Source organism: Camelus ferus, chromosome 29 (genome assembly GCF_009834535.1).
Source record: "Camelus ferus isolate YT-003-E chromosome 29, BCGSAC_Cfer_1.0, whole genome shotgun sequence".
Taxonomy (NCBI): Eukaryota; Metazoa; Chordata; class Mammalia; order Artiodactyla; family Camelidae; genus Camelus; species Camelus ferus.
The window spans coordinates 7,853,989-7,869,792 of NC_045724.1; the positions used below are offsets into that span (position 1 = coordinate 7,853,989).

The 15,804-nt window shown below is 40.2% G+C and overlaps 1 protein-coding gene and 1 pseudogene across 1 annotated transcript in view; both read right to left on the reverse strand.

The window, feature by feature from the left end:
- Positions 1 to 1,400, reverse strand: part of STMN2 (stathmin 2) — a 41,716-nt gene extending 40,316 nt beyond the window's left edge. The window contains exon 1 of the mRNA XM_032469961.1: positions 1,022 to 1,400. Within this exon, the coding sequence (XP_032325852.1) occupies positions 1,022 to 1,040 (19 nt within the window). The 5' untranslated portion in view covers positions 1,041 to 1,400. The remainder of the gene's footprint in view (positions 1 to 1,021) is intronic.
- Positions 1,401 to 15,392: 13,992 nt separating this feature from the next.
- Positions 15,393 to 15,495, reverse strand: LOC116660544 (annotated as a pseudogene).
- Between the last annotated feature and the right edge of the window lie 309 nt (positions 15,496 to 15,804).

The following is a 15,804-nucleotide window of genomic DNA, read 5'->3' on the forward strand; positions in this document are numbered from 1 at the left end:
AGGGCAACCGCCAGGTCCCACTCGGAAGCCGAGGCTGGGAGTCAGGAGCGCGAAGCGCGGGGCGTGGCGCTGCTGTCCCTCCAGGGCTGGGCTCCTGGGCGTCGCGCTGCGCTCCCCACCCGGCCCCCTTTCGGCTGAAGATGCTGCACCGGCTGGGGGGAGGGGTGAAGGCGCTGGCGCGGCTCCGCACAGGGTGGGGCCGTCCGCATTGTGTGCCCAGCGCTGCAGGTGCCTGCCCCCCACCCCTCCGGGACCGCCCGTCCTCACACAAAGAAACCCCACCCCAGCGCCTGCGAAACCGCTGTCCCTCCACCCCTCCCCAACCGCGCGCTTCCCCGCCCCTGCAGCTGCCCACCCGCGCCCTCTGTGCCCTCCCGACTTCCTCTCTCCTTCCCCTCCCTTTCCCTAAAACAAAGGAGTGTAGGTCCCCCCCCGCCCCCGCCCCGCGCCCCCACCCCGCGGCACCGCGCCCCAGGACTAGCGGTTTTTCCGACCAGACAATACCATAAAATTTGCCCGGTTCTTTCACCCGCCTTCCTTGTCTCCACCCATCTTTCAAACAGCCTAGATGGGACCGCTTTGACTTTGCATTTTTCTCTTTCCTTTCTCCCACCCTCCTTCCTCTTCTCTATTTTCTTTTCTCCCCCCCCTTTTTTAAATAGAGAATAAAGAACGTTACAAAGCACTTTTACAAATGTCCCTTAACCCCATTTAAGTCTTACAGTTAAGGTAGCCCCTTCCCCCTACGACTGAGCCCTAATTTAAAATATGGAAACAGAATAAATTCTTTACCCACGGGAAGGAAACTTACCTGCCTCTACCTTAAAAAAAACTTCGCTTTAGATTTCCAAGGATCCCCTATTTGCCCTCCCCAAACCCCAGAACTGTCCCCGTCCTTCCTGATTCTTATGTTCCCAATAACGTCTTTTTCTCTATAAAATATCTCTAAAATAGCTCTAAGAGAGAAGGGGAGAGGTGGGCTCCAGGTCGAGCCGAGGAAGAACGAGGCGCGATGCCTTACCCATTGCTGTTTTAGCCATTGTAGGGATGTGCAGAAGCTGAGCGGTGGCGAAGGCGGACAGTCCAGCTACAGCAGCGGAGAGAGCGAGAGAGAAGACTGAATAAGGCACTGAGTCTGCAGAGTGGGACCGTGCGAGAGAAAGAGCAAGAGGCAGGAGCCCATGAATAATTATCACTCAGAAGCTCAAGCAGATTGGCTCCCAAGGTCCCCTGACATGACTCCCGCAGAGTCAGAATCTCCAAGCATTAAATATTGATCGGCCAATGGTGCTGGAGTACAAAGTACCAGAATGCAGTTTGAAAAGGAAATCAGTCCTTCCCTGGCAGCTCCCCCCATTTTGGGGGCCTGGTAGTACAGTCCAAGTAGAGTGGAGCCTTAGCCTAGGAGCCTTCTAGGAGCTAGAACTGGGCTGTGCCTACCTGGGAGCCAGGAGGCTTGACTTGATTCACACATGTTTTGGTGCACAAATCGAAATTAAAAAAAAAAAAAGGAAAGAAATTCAGAGGCCTGAGAAGTCTTCACAACATGCTGGCTGTTGGAAACATCTGTTTAAACACTGTTTTTACTTGTTCATGTTTTCTCTTTCACCTTTGGCCATGTCCTTGGTAGATTTTTGTCTCCCAGGGTGACCCCATGTCTGGCTATGGTGGCAGCTCAGAGCAGAACTGCGCTATGATCCTTTGTCTCCTAGCACAGCTGGGCTCAGATGTCTCTGGACTCTTGAGGATCTCTCAGCAGAGCAAGGCCTGATGTTTTCTACTCTTGGCACAGAAGGAAGGGGCTGTCTGGGAATAAGAACAAGTAGTTATGGTCTACCTGGGGACTTTGTGGAAGAAGACGAGAGTTAGCCTCCTGTGCCTGGGTCCTGTCCATCTGGTAACAGGGCAGAACCAGGATGACTGTTGGCCTGGGCATTGGAGGACCCATGGGTGGGTGGCTGACATGCTGCCCTGGAGATGTAGGATTACATGGGTTGAAACCTCAGGTGACCTTTCCAGGGCTCTAAGGAAAACCCTTTAGACAAGAATAGAGATGAAAGGCATGATCTGGAGCATGATTTTTTTCCTAAGATCCAGAGTCTCCACTGATATAAGACAAAGAAAGATTTGTTCATGTTTCAGGCTGAGCAGTGTGAGGATCTCTGAGACCAGCTGCAAAAAGTGACTTTACACTACAAACCAGATATTAATTAATTCATTCCTCCTCACTTAATGAATGCCATTCATTAATTCATTCTTTCTCCCTTGACTCCCATAAATATTCATTGGGCATTTACCATGTGCCAGGCTCTGAGGATACAGGAGTGAGAAAGATTTTAGGACTTGTTCTCATGGAGTTTTTAATCACTTAATTTAACACTTCTGTGACTTCGCTGAACCTTCCTCCAATCTAGGCCCATTCAGAAACTGTGGTTTTGACGTTTGAAAAATAAGGAAATAATCCCTAATTCCATTGCATTTGAAAACTAAAAGAATAGCACATTGTTGAAATCATGTACATGTACAAAACCCTGGCAAGTTTTTAATTTTATAGAAATGAGTAGAATTTTTCTCATGAATGGAATAAGTTCTTAGCAGCTTTCTATCAAACCACCTTTCAAAATGTCATGAGGCTAGAAGCCTCATGAATAATACGCAGTTTTGAAAGCATAAAACCATTTGAAAATAACCGGGTACTCTCCTTGGTGCTGAAATAAATTTCTTCACCTCCTATTAACTTGTAAGACATTTTAACTCCGTGGACATCTTGCTGAATGATAAGAAGCTACTGAGTTCTGACCTGCTGAATCATAGGAAAAATAAAAGATAAAGTGGAGATCAATAAAATCATTTATTGAACAGGAAGATTGGAAGATATTTTTCCTGTCATTGCACAGATCTGTGACTATGACACAGCAAGAGAGCAACATGGAAGTTGGCAGGGTCTGGAAATAAATCCCCTTTTCTCCTTCTCTATGGGCATTTCCCACTTTCAATGTGAGAGCCAGTTCCCTCTGAGTGGAGTAGTTACCAGTCATGAGATGACAGATGGTCAGTTTGTCTGTGTGACTAATATCTTTAAAATATTCCTCTTCTCCCCACCACACCTTTTCCCCTCAGCTATGTGTCATCTCTATCTATTCTTTAGGTTTCTTGCAGAAGAAGATTCCTAAGTCACGGCATTAATGTCTTTGACAACTACCGTTGGCAGTTGAACAAGATCTGTTGCACTTTTGATCACTACAAGTAAAACAAAACAACACACACTTTACAGTCTAATCTCTCATTCTCTGGTGGACATTACTTACTGATGGATAGAAATGTGAGATGGAGGTCAGTGTGCACAGGAGCAGGTGTAAGATGTGTTTAATTTTTTTCTATTTCTTACTTTCTAGGTGCTAGCCACCTAACCTGAGTTACGTATGATTTTTAAATAATGGCAAGCAGGGGAGATGGTAGGTAAGTATGACTTACTATAGGATATAAAGACAGTAGTCTATCATCAACCGGCTAAGAAAAATTAAATTCAAAGAGCTGAGTTACATCAATTATTGTTTCTATTTTCTTCTAACGTAACAATGTCAGTCATGCATCTCAGCCTGAAAGGGTAGGGGCAAAATAGGGACTGAGAAATTATCTCATATTCAATAGTTTAATCATTATTCATTCATTTGTTCAGCTAATTCATTCATCCAGCAAATACTTAATGAAATTTCAGGCTTTTGTATTATGAAATCACCCAGGCTTCTCCTTAGTGTTTAAAAATTATAAATAAAGAAAATATAATCCCCACCTCTTTAAGATAATGTTATTAACTTTGGAGGATGAATATTATCCTGTATATCAGTTAGAGTACTTTTGGTTGCAAAGAATAGAAAAAAAAACAACCCAAATTGGCTTTGATAATAAAAGGGGATTTGTCAGCTCTTCTAATTACAGAGACTCAAGTGGGCTTCTGAGGTCTGAAGATGAGAATCAGCTTTCCCTGAAGCAAATGGTTTTGATGGGGATGGGTGGATACCCAAATTGAAGAATAGGTATTAGATCTGTACAGTGTAAATAAGGACAACATTACCTATCTTGCAGAATTTGTTGTAGACTGAAGAATTACCACGTGTAAACTGACTAAATCACCATACGTATTTGATAAATTGTAGCTACGATGTTTATGGCTTTCAATACGTTTAAATTTTTGAAGGGTTTTTTAAGGGTAGGAACTGAGTAGTGTATATCTTTATAGCCCTTTTAGTGCTTGGCTCCATAATTCACATGATAGATAGTCAGTAAATGCTTGTGAAATAACAACAACAGCAATAATAATTTTCAACACTATTGAAAATAACTTAAGGTGATTGAACCCAATGAAGCCATAGCGATGCTTCCAACCACCCTTCTTTGTTTAGCGCATCTTGGGAAAGGATCCTAAGCTGTTTACTATTGTTTCTTTTTTAAAATTTTTATTTATTTGTTATTGCATTACTTAATTATTTTTTATTTTTGTGGGGAGGTAACTAGGTTTATTTATTTTTAGAGGAGGTACTGGGGATTGAACCCAGGACCTCGTGCTTGCTAAGCACACGCTCGACCTCTTGGGCTATACCCTCCCCCTGTTTCTTTACTTGTATCCTGCCTCATTTCCAAAAGGACATAGGGGGATAAAGCTTATGTCAGTAGAGGGCCCTTATTAATTTTTAAAATCTTTAACAGCAGTTAAAGGAAGTTGCGGAAATCAAAGACAAGCTAGCAGAGATTTTAATTACTGTGGGTTTCAATGTGTTGTGTGTTATCTCTGCAAGGAGGCCTGAGGTGTTGATGTCTTTCCAAACTGGAGAGGAACAGTTGCTTTGGAGGATTAGCTGATGTCATCTAATACAGTCATATGATTTTCTGCTAATAATAATCAAGTGTTTGGGGAAAAATTTTAAACTGATTATTAAAAGTTAGTGAGATATGAAAAATATTGTTAGAATTGAATTATTTTGATCTGACCTCAGTTGATTATCAAGGAAGTTTATTAAAAAAAAAAAAGCCAAGAATTGTTTTAGGTGGTGGGAACTGCAGTAAAAGCTGAAGATATCTAGAGATGCATCTAAAATAGCAACATATGAAAAAAGTTAATTGACTAAGATTTTGATTATTTTGCCATATTTAAACACTTATAGATTAATAAAAAAAATAAGAAGGATCAGTGTCTCTTAATAGAACCATCCAATATGGTTTATTTAAAAGGAAAGTCATTCTAAGGAGAAAGTTAGTGTTCCTTATTAACAGTGAAATCTACATTGTTCAGGAATTTTTCCAATGATTTGCAGTTGATTCTGTCGTGGAGAATGAACTTACGTTATTATTTTCCTCTTAGATTAGTTATTAAAAATGAAGACTGCTTAGTTAATTATGATCTCTTTTTTTGTACCTAGGGTTTTCTTTATGTCCAAATGAGATCTAATGACCATATTAGTCATTAGAATAATTTACCAGAAGCAAAGTGACTTACTGAAATTAGTTAAGTCCTATTGATGATTTTATAATTGAACGTCTCTGGAAATGAACTTGCCCTAATCATAAGAAGGACTTGATATAAATTTAAGAAGTTGAATCCTTACATTAAATTGGTAATGTTGAAAAACTATTTGCTATCTTGGCAGCAACTACAATAACATTTTCCTTCTTTCTGTGAGTTGATTTACAGCTTGAGTCCAAAGAGAGCATTAGCTGGATACCACGGAAGCTGGGAAGTTGATGCCCCTTGGGATTCCACTCAGCATTTTAGCTTACAATACTCGAGTGAGAACACAATGGAGACAATATTGAAGTGCCCGGAAGAGAAATCTCGGAGAAGTGTGACTCACTCCATTTATCCCAACGGCCTTATTTTACTTTTTAAATAAAAGGCACAATATAAGTATTGCACTATACATATAGTTAACATTAGTTACCTAAGAACTTTGTTTTATTTAAATCACATCTGGAAGGAGGAGGCGGGGCACTCAGGAAAGAGAAAAGCAAAAGCATTTCATTGTACTGCTTTCCAGAGATACTTTTCCATTAATCATTTATTAACTCATTCTCTGACCCTCTGAACTTCCTCCACCCATATCCTACTTTATTATCAGATGGACTTGAATTAATAGATGTAGGTAGAATTTTTAAAAGGCCATTTCATCAAATATTCAATTTGACAGTAACATCAGCCTTGAGTTCCACTACAGATAATAAAAATCTCATCTTTTTTTCACACCTTGATTGACTCTTCTCCCCACCCCCCAATTTCTTCCTCAATCATAGGGTAAATAATTACATCTGACTTTTCAGCAATTCAGGTCCACGACAGTGAAGCAATGTGCAGATTATGCAGCAAATGGTGCCTATTGTGACAGAAAAAAAAAATTTCCCACAGATTTGCTATTTGGCTTTATTTAGAATGTGCAGGAAATGTCTTCTTTTGGAAGGAGGATTTCAAAAACTTGTGCATGCATTTTATATTATCAAAGCTAAGGACATTTTTGTGATGAACAGTTTCAAATGGGCACAAAAGAAGAGAGAGAAAATAACAAACTAGTATCAATCAAGTTAAAAAGTTATCAAGATTTCCTTGCTTTATTTTTTCTTTATTTTCCCACCTCTGTTAAAATCTTTATGGGGAAACAAACACCACTTAAATTTGCTCTTACGTACTTAAATATCTCTAAAATATATGAAACTTTTCTTACATAAATGCAGTTCTATTATTACACTTAACAATTTTAATAATTCATTGGTATCATCTAATACCTGGCCCATAATTTTCATAATTGTCTCAAAAATGCCTTTTTACAGTTTGTTTGAGATGGTGCGTGCATTCTATTCAGTTTTATGTTTCTCAAATCCCTTTTTTTCCCCTCAAATTCTCTTTTAATCTGGAGCAGACCTCCTTTCATTTAAACAATTCCTGCCAGTGAGCTATTGCACAAATGGGGTCACTTGTCTTATGAACTTTCTCACATTCCGGAAGTACCTGTTTGTTTCCATGTGGTCGCTCAAATTCCCCCTGTGTTTCTTGTAAATGGAAGTCAACTTTCTAGTCTTGATTAGACTCAAGATCGTCTTGTCAAAGAATAATGCAGCTCTATTCAGTTTAATTAAAAGCACAGCTGACCTTTCCTCACATGTGATGGAACCCCATCATGGCTCCAAGGCAAGGAGTGGTTTATAGAAGCAAAACCCACAGCATCTGAGGAACAGTGAAATATTGTTTTTTTGTGAAAGGATTCCTTAACATTTATCAGGGGAACAATTTCCTCAAAGCAAGGTGGCATTTATCAGGAATGGGCAGCTGTCAGGGAAGGCAACTTTAGGTATTTATGAGTTTTCTGAGAAATCCTGTGGCTGAAAGTGGTATGTTTGGTTTCAGGGTATGGTTCTCACTGGACTCTTGGCTGGACTTCTGCTGAACTCTCCTCCTTAGTGAAGGTAAGACCACACTGTTTCCCTGTTAGAATAACTTTGTCCTGCTTCTGGTCAAAGTCAGCTGAGTGAACCATGGTGGCTTCAGCCTTTTTGATGCCGTAGCATCAGCTGTGTGTCAGCCTGGCACAGTGGCTTAGTGGCAGTAGAATAATTTTTAAGCATCAGCACATCATTTGGTAAAAGTGACAAGATATGAATCATAAGCATCAAAAGAAATACTTGGAATCCCACTGTTTGTACTTAGTTTTTGATTGGCTTGGAACCAACTAGGAGTATAAGTCCCATGGATCAGTTTGGCCAACTTTAAAAATTGTTGTGCCTATTCTATGATCTTCTTCAGTCCTTTTCAAGACTGTATAATATTTAATTTACCATAATTTATTTAACCAGTCCCTACTGATGAACTTTGAGTTGTTTCCACATTTAGTATTAAAAATAATTCTGCAAAGAATAACATTGTACATTACAAAATTCATAACTTGCCATTTCTTGACAAATACCTAAAAGTGGAATTCCTTTCACATATTGTCAAGTGAAACACATCCTTGAATTTGGCTATAGATAGCTTATGCCAGGTCTTCTTTAAATGCAAATAGAGGAAAAACCAGAGCAAAATTTCCAAGACACTATCCTGTGCCACACAAAGATGTGTAAGACACAGACTTTGTAATTAGGAGCTTGCAGTTTAATGAGAGAGATGGATATCCAAAAAGACTATTTCAGTGTGTTTTCAAATATAAAGCATTTGCAAAGATCTATATGCAGACTCGGAGTCTTCAAAAACAAGATGGACAGAAACTATGCAGGCAAAATAATTATATTTATTTTACGTCTATTCCTTGACTATTATTGGTCTTGTTTGTTCTAATCCTTATTTGCAAAGTAGCCCCAGAAGACTAACGAATCAAGCTGAGTAGATTAAAAGCAAAATGTAAATAAGGAGAGAAAATTACTCATGTGAAAGGCAGAATACAAGGCTAATTAATACATTCTTTGGGTTCTAGTGAAAAAGGAACTCTGCAGTTCATATTTAAAATCAGGGTACTTTATGAAAACAAAGAAACTTTGAATTCTCTCCATATTCAGTATCTGAATGTTTTCCCACTTAGGCTGCATGAGGTTTCCCCCACTTGGTGAATCATTATGCCCAGGGGCCCCCAATGCTAGATTAGATGGAATACTTTTTTACCACGTAGTCACCTGGACTTGCTTTCTGCCTGAGGTTTTTAACTCCCCCTCCTTTTCTAGAGGCTTAAGAAGGTCTATTATTATTAGGAAAGGACAGTTCTAATTTTCCGCTAAAAAGCTCAGTTAAAGATCAATGTTATTCCTTCCTACTTGGCATTTGAGTGATTAGAAAAACTTCTCCTCACTTGTTAGATGCTGAGGAAACTAACCGAAAGGGGGAATCCTGGGACAAAGGCACATGAGCCTGTTTCCTCACTGGAGAAGCTGTTCAGGAAGAACTGCAGGTAAATTAATTTCTCCTTCAAATAAATGTCAGTCCAGACTAGTACTATGTATTGCAATGCTGCCCTGGGGAGAGAGGAGAAAGAAAAGAATGTTAAGGAGATGTCTTGGCTAATAGCCTTACGTGAGAAATAACCTGCCATTTCTCAATCAACGTCATTTCCATGTCCTGCAAGGAAATTATTTATGGGCAGGGGTTATCTGGCAATTCATACATCGTTTTGATCCACATCTGCCCTCTAGGTTTGGCCAGATGGGTTTAAGAGATTTAATTTAAAAAAAGTATCACTTTCTGCTGCTCCTTTGCAGTTTGGTTGACCTCCCAGGCTGAGGTTGTATTTGTATTCATGGACTTACTGTATTTTCTTCCTTCACGCCAGGTAGAGGGGAGTACTTGAACACATATCATGAGGCATAATAAAATCATAAGCATTAGAGATGGAAAGAAATATGAAATTGACCACCTAGCTACAAAATAGGACTTACATTCCAATATACTCTCATCAGAAGAAGACACAGAAGCCTGTTTCTCAACAGCTTCCAATTCTTTTTGATTTTTAACTCATCAGATAGATGAAGTATAACCATTTCATATTAATAAGTGTACATTTTTGAGATTTACCTTGTAGTAGTCATCGTGGGCTTAATCTATACATTACTTAATTTGATTTAATCCTCAGGACAACTTTATATGATAGATACTATATCATTTTACAGGCGTGGAATCTAAGGGCTAGGAGAGCCTAATAATTTGTGCAAAGTGACAAAACCACTAAGATTTGGGCCCAAGTCTACCTGATTCCAAAACACGTGTCCTTAGTAACTATGCTTTCTCTGTGTGGAAACTAAAAAAAAATATTTTGGATTTAGAACATTATTTTAGAGTTTATATATATATGTTAGAAATTTGATGTGCTATCTTGGGGAATAATGAGAAGGGGTCATGACCAAGGATTTGAAGTCTGGGCACGAATTTCTATGGCAGAATATGTGGATTCTAACCATCTATATTTATTTAGCTCTGTGTATATGAGTGAATAAATGGGGTATTAAATGTTTAACCAAGAAATTATTATTTATACATGCACAGTTATGGACATACACAGAAATTCCTTAGCTGGTTGATGGGATTGCTGCATGCATGTTCCTGCTTATCGGGAGCCGAGTACACCATTTCCTGTGGGATTGATGTTATTCATCATGTTTATGTATTAAGACTAATCCGTAGAAAGCCCATAATTTTATTTGTTTTTTGTGGTCACATCCTCAGACTCATGAATGCTGCCTGGAATATAGTAGACAATAAAAAGACATTTTGTTGAATAAATGAGTGAAAGAAACTGAAGAATACCACTAATCCCATTAAAGATGTAATTGTTATTTTTATTATTATAACCATTGGAGGATACATTCAGAATTCTAGCTTGGGATGTCAGTAATTTATCTCTCCTCCCTCCTTTCCTGAATACACAAAGGTCTGAGTGGAGACCCTTCATCTAGTTACTAATTTATTTTGCACAATTTGGGAAGAGGTCTCCAGTAGGCTTGGGATCATTGCTTTAGAATGAAGGGCTGAGAAGGGGACCCTGGAGGCTGGGGGCGGAGGCTTAAGGAAGAGGATCTTGAAGAGGTGTAGGGGTGTGTGGCAGGGATGTGAGGACAGGTTAGTGTGTAGAAGGAAGGGAGGAAGGGAAATCTTCACTGATGATGATGTAGAAAGAACTCCTGCAGCCTGATGTGTGTGTGTGTGTGTGTGTGTGTGATGGGAAAATACAATTTTTATTGTAGAGTTATCATAGGAATCAATCCATTCCTAGCCACAGCATAAGTATATGCATTCAAACTTCAAATCTCAAACCATTCATAAGGAGCAATCTTCAAAAGAGACAGGAGATTCAGCCATACCAGACCAACAGGATTTGGGAGTCAGGGAAATTGCGTTTAGCATAAAACTGAGGAAAATGTAGCTCTTACTCTATTTTTGATTCATTTGTATTTCTTGAGAAGAGCTACTTATAAGCAAATGATGTTTTGTGAAGCAAAAAAAGTCCAAGGAAAAAAGAACACTTCCATAGAAATGCTTGGAAGTAGGTTTGCGTTTCTTTTTGCAATATCAGTCATTATTGACACCAAAAATACTAGCAACCCTGGAAGAAATGGAAGGCATTTCATTTCTCTCCCAGTCCACATGTGCTTCCCAGAAGACCTTATTAGACTTGGAAAAACTAACGAGAATGAGGTCAAAGCAGGGAAAGGCTGTTGCCTCTGCAGTAGGAAAGGGGACTCACCCCAGAAGTGGAAGGGAATAAAATGGAGCCCTTGAAGAAACTGACTCCCTGATGAGCCTCTGTATCAGAGAACTGAGTAGGTCGTAGGGGAGGCCCCCTGCCAAGCAAGACAGCGCCCGTCTGGCTGCGCACCCTTGTCAGGACTGCTTCAGTTTTTTAAGCAAGTTCGTCACTTGGCGCAGCTTCCGGGAGAGAAGTCTGCCATTGCTCCTGAGTGGAATTACTGATCAGGAAAACTTGTGAGACATCTTTCTAATTCATGCTCAGATTAAAAAAAAAAAAAAAAAAAAAAAAAAAAAAAAAAACCTCTCTGGTAGGGAAGGAGGAAAGCCCTGTGTGAGTCTCTTATCTGAGTAACTTCTGGTTTGGGGCCCAAGTTGGTGGCGTGCTCTCTCATGACAACTACATGCATTGTGAGCCATTTTAGGGAGAAAGCTCAGCCTGGGAATGTGAGACGCCTGACCTGGTGCCCTCCCTTCCCAGCTCTCCAGTTCCCATGGCAGCAGCTCCCACACCAGAGAGGAGAGGGTCACCTTGGTCTCTGCGTCATTTCTGCTTCTAGTATGTTGCAGGGAGCTTTAGAAAATTCTAGGCCTGGAGACCAACCTTAGTCACCTTCCTGATGGGCAGGCCTTTTTCGTTTCTAGTAACCAAGCTCTTGCCTGCTTCCTGTGGGCAGCTCACTGCCTTCTTTCAGTAGCCAAATCCTAGGCATAGCTCTGTCTATCCTGGTTCTCCTGTAATACTGCAGCCTTACCTCATACCGTCTCAACTCTCCCAGGGATCGGAGTGCAGGCCCTGAATCACAGCCACCTTGGCCGGGTCCTTGCTTCCTGCTGATCAGCTTGCTGACTGCACGACTTCCTGGGCACCATGCTCCTGGGCTGGGGCCACCTCTGAAGCCGGCTGTGTTGGGAATGTAAGGCCCATGAAAGCAGAGATCCCTTCTGTCTTGTTCAGCATTATATCTCTAGGGTCCCAAATGGTGCCTCGCATGTATTTGGTGTCTAATAAGTTGTTTGTTTGTTTTTTTTGTTTTTGCTATTAATATCTGCTCTAGGCATCTGTGTTGCCCCAACTAATCCATCTTATCTAATTCTGGATGTCTGAGGTCTGACCTTCCCTCCCTGATTGATTCCCAATACTGACATCTGTAATTTAGTTGGAGTCCCACACTGATTATTATTCATAGGAATACTTAGCACTTTTCATCATCAAAATGTCTTCTAATTTTAGTTAATTAATCAACCACAGATTTGTATGGAGGTGACTATAAAATCTGATGTGTGGTGGTAAATCATTGTAAAGTAGCATGACAGTTTATATGGAAAGAGATGAGAGTGAAGTTTCTTTCAGATTAACTATTGTTGGGAAGTCAACCTGAAGAGCCTGGTGTCCCCATAGTTCCCCAGATCACCTTTGTACAATGAGTCAGGGGTACCTGGCTTCAATCTTGAGCCCATCAATTCCTGCCTGACTATCGTGGGCAGGACTTCTCACCTGTCATCTCAGCATCCTTGTATGTGAAATGAGGGTGATGCTAGTACCTACATCAGAAAGCTGTGAAGATTAATGCAGAACACCGAAAACTGCACTTGGTACAAAGGGAGGGTTCAACCTATAACTAACAACCGTGCAACTCCATAAAATTGCTAGTTAAATCAGAAAGGTGACAGGTCCTGAAATTTTGAAGCAGTGGAAATTTACTTTTTGATGCAGTTCAAAGAGTGGGAAGGCTGTGGAGCCAGAGGACCAGGGCTTCCTCTTCTCGTGAGATGGATGAATTTGGACAAACTGACTGAGTCACAGGAATGCAATGGAATAAAGCTGCTCGGAACTTGGTCTCATATCCTGGCATCTATATCTGTATCTTCCTAATCTATAAAGTGTGCATATGAGGAATTACTTTTCAGAAAGTATTAATCAAGGCAATGTTTACAAAGCTTAGGGCCCAGCAAATGGTAGGTACTTGATAAGTAGTTATTATTTTGGAAAAATAAAAATATTTTTAGTGCTTAATATCATGTATAGAGTTAGATCTAAAGACATTTTAGTTAATGAAAATTGAAACATACCTACCTTGGATTTTAAGTGAAACAATAATGTTTAGAGCTTGAAGGTCTGAAGATAATTTCTACTTTATTAAAAAAAAAAAAAAAAGCAAAATGATTTTCAGAAAAAGGACATTTTCCTCCAGTTCTCCCTTTTTTTCCTTCTCTGAATCTTTGGAAGTCTGCTTCACTTGAGTCCCTCAGTCTACTGATATGCAGATTAGGTTTCTTTATTCTATTTTGGAGTTTTCCAATGCAAAACTCCTTTCTTTGGTAAAAATCTCATTGCCCTTGAACTTGGATCTTTTTCCCCTTTACATCTGTATTTCTTGACATCATTATTACCACCTTCCATCATTTAATTTTGGGTTCGCATTCCTTTTATTTGTGTTCACTCTCTGCATCTTGATTGCCACCTCTCTCCACTCATTTCTGCCAGCTTTGAAATGTGCCCTGGCACCCGCCCAGGCCCAGGGCAGACCAATGCCATCACATGAGTGACTGCAGAAAGCCTTGCATGGAGTTGTCTTAGAGTTTCAGAGGGGGTCTATGGCCAGGCAGCTGGGGAAGGTTATACATGAGAGAGCTCATTGGCCTAGGTGACGTCTTAAAGTCTCAGTCTTTGTCTAACTCAGAAGAGCTGGGCAATGCCATCAGATGTCTTTTTTACCATTGCCCTTATTGTGATAAGTGCATCACATGAAAAAAGGAATTTATGCCATTGTGTCTTTGTAGGAAAGGAGAGAGAGGGTAAAAAGGCATATTTTGGTAGTTTATAGGGCAAAGAAGTGTATGGAGGAAAAAAATACATCCCTACAATGTTAGTAAACAATTTTTATTTATTTCAAAAGTGTTCAGAATTGCCATAAAGTTCTTTTTAAGAAAAAATATAATTTTTGGCTTTTATATTAATAAAGTATAGAATTATTGTGTTTCCCCCATCAACATCTCATTCCTTCAATTTAAACCAAGTGCACAGATAGAAATGTTGACATAGGTTATTTCCAACTTCAGTCCCCTCGGAAGAAGATCAACTAGCCGCTATCCATTGACAAGACACCACTGTGAAAATCCCAGAAATCCAGCGGTGAGGCAGAAGCACCCACTTCAAAGCACAGAGATCCAGAAGGACCCAACCTTCTCTTGGGAGGGGAGGAGGAGCGGCTACACTCTGACTGCATTGCCCCTCCCCTGGGACTGCACCGCGACACACCAAGGGGCCTCTCTGGGCCTCTGGGTTCTCCATTGGGGAAAACAAACAGCTCAGCGTGGACATCCAGCTTCTTTATCATTGCTTGGTGCTTCCCAAGAAGCCCAGGGAAACCTGCACGGCTTGACTACTGAGAATCAGATAGAAACAGAGGATGGAAGAACTTACAGCAGCCAGCTGCTGTCCCTGTTAGAGTGGCTACTATCAAAAAGACAAGGAGTGACAAAAATATGGGGAAAGGGAACCCTCATGTACTGTTGGTGGAAATGTAAATTGGCGCAGCCACTATGGACAATAATATGGAAGTTCCTCAAAAAATTAAACATGGAACTACCATATGATTCAGCAATTCCACTGGAGTATATATCCTGAGAAAATAAAATCACTGTCTTGAAGAGATATCTGCACCCCTATGTTGATTGCAGCATTACTTACAGTAGGCAAGTCATGGAAACAACCTGTGTCTGTTGACAGGTGAATGGATAAATAAAAGGCGAATGGAAAGAAAATAATGAATAGAATATATATATATTTGAAATTTTTTATTGAAGTAGAGCTGACTTACAATGTTGGTTTCAGGTGTACAGCAAAGTGATTCAGTTGTACATATACGTACATATAAGTAATGAATAGGGCATTGTTCAGCCATAAAAAGGAAGGAAATCCTGCCATTTGCAACAACACAGATGAGCCTTGAGGACAGTATGTTAAGTAAAATAAGTCAGGCAGAGAAAGACAAATACTGTCTGAACTCACTTATATGTGGAATCTAAAAAAAACTACAACTCAAAAACAGAACCAATTGGTGGTCGCCAGGTAAGAGGTGAGAGGGGAAAATGGGGGAAGGCGGTCAAAGGGTAAAAACTCCCAATTGTAAGATGAGCGAGTTCTGGGGATAGAATGTACAGCATGGTGACGTAGTTAACAAGAGTGTACCGTATTTTTGAAAGTTGCTAATATTAAACTGACAATATTAAACTGACAAGAACAGATACTACACTTGATCTTAGCCAAAAGACCGAGAAGCGACTACCTCCAAACTTCTTTAAATCCTCCTTTTCTCCCATTGAACTGCTCAGTTCAGCTTGACAACCCAGTACCTAATCTCCACAGAGCCCACTGTCCCTTCCCCACCCCACCCCACTTTCATTCTCAAGTTCAGAGATTTTATTTCCTAGTCCCTGTTTCCTACACATCTGAGCTCTTTATTATGAAAATTAACTTAACCTCTTTGCTAAACTGTTGCCTTCTCCTAAGAATACACATATTCTAAATCTGTTCAATTTGCTAGCCCCCCTGTAGCTATTGAGCACTGGAAATGTGGCTAAGCCAATTTGAG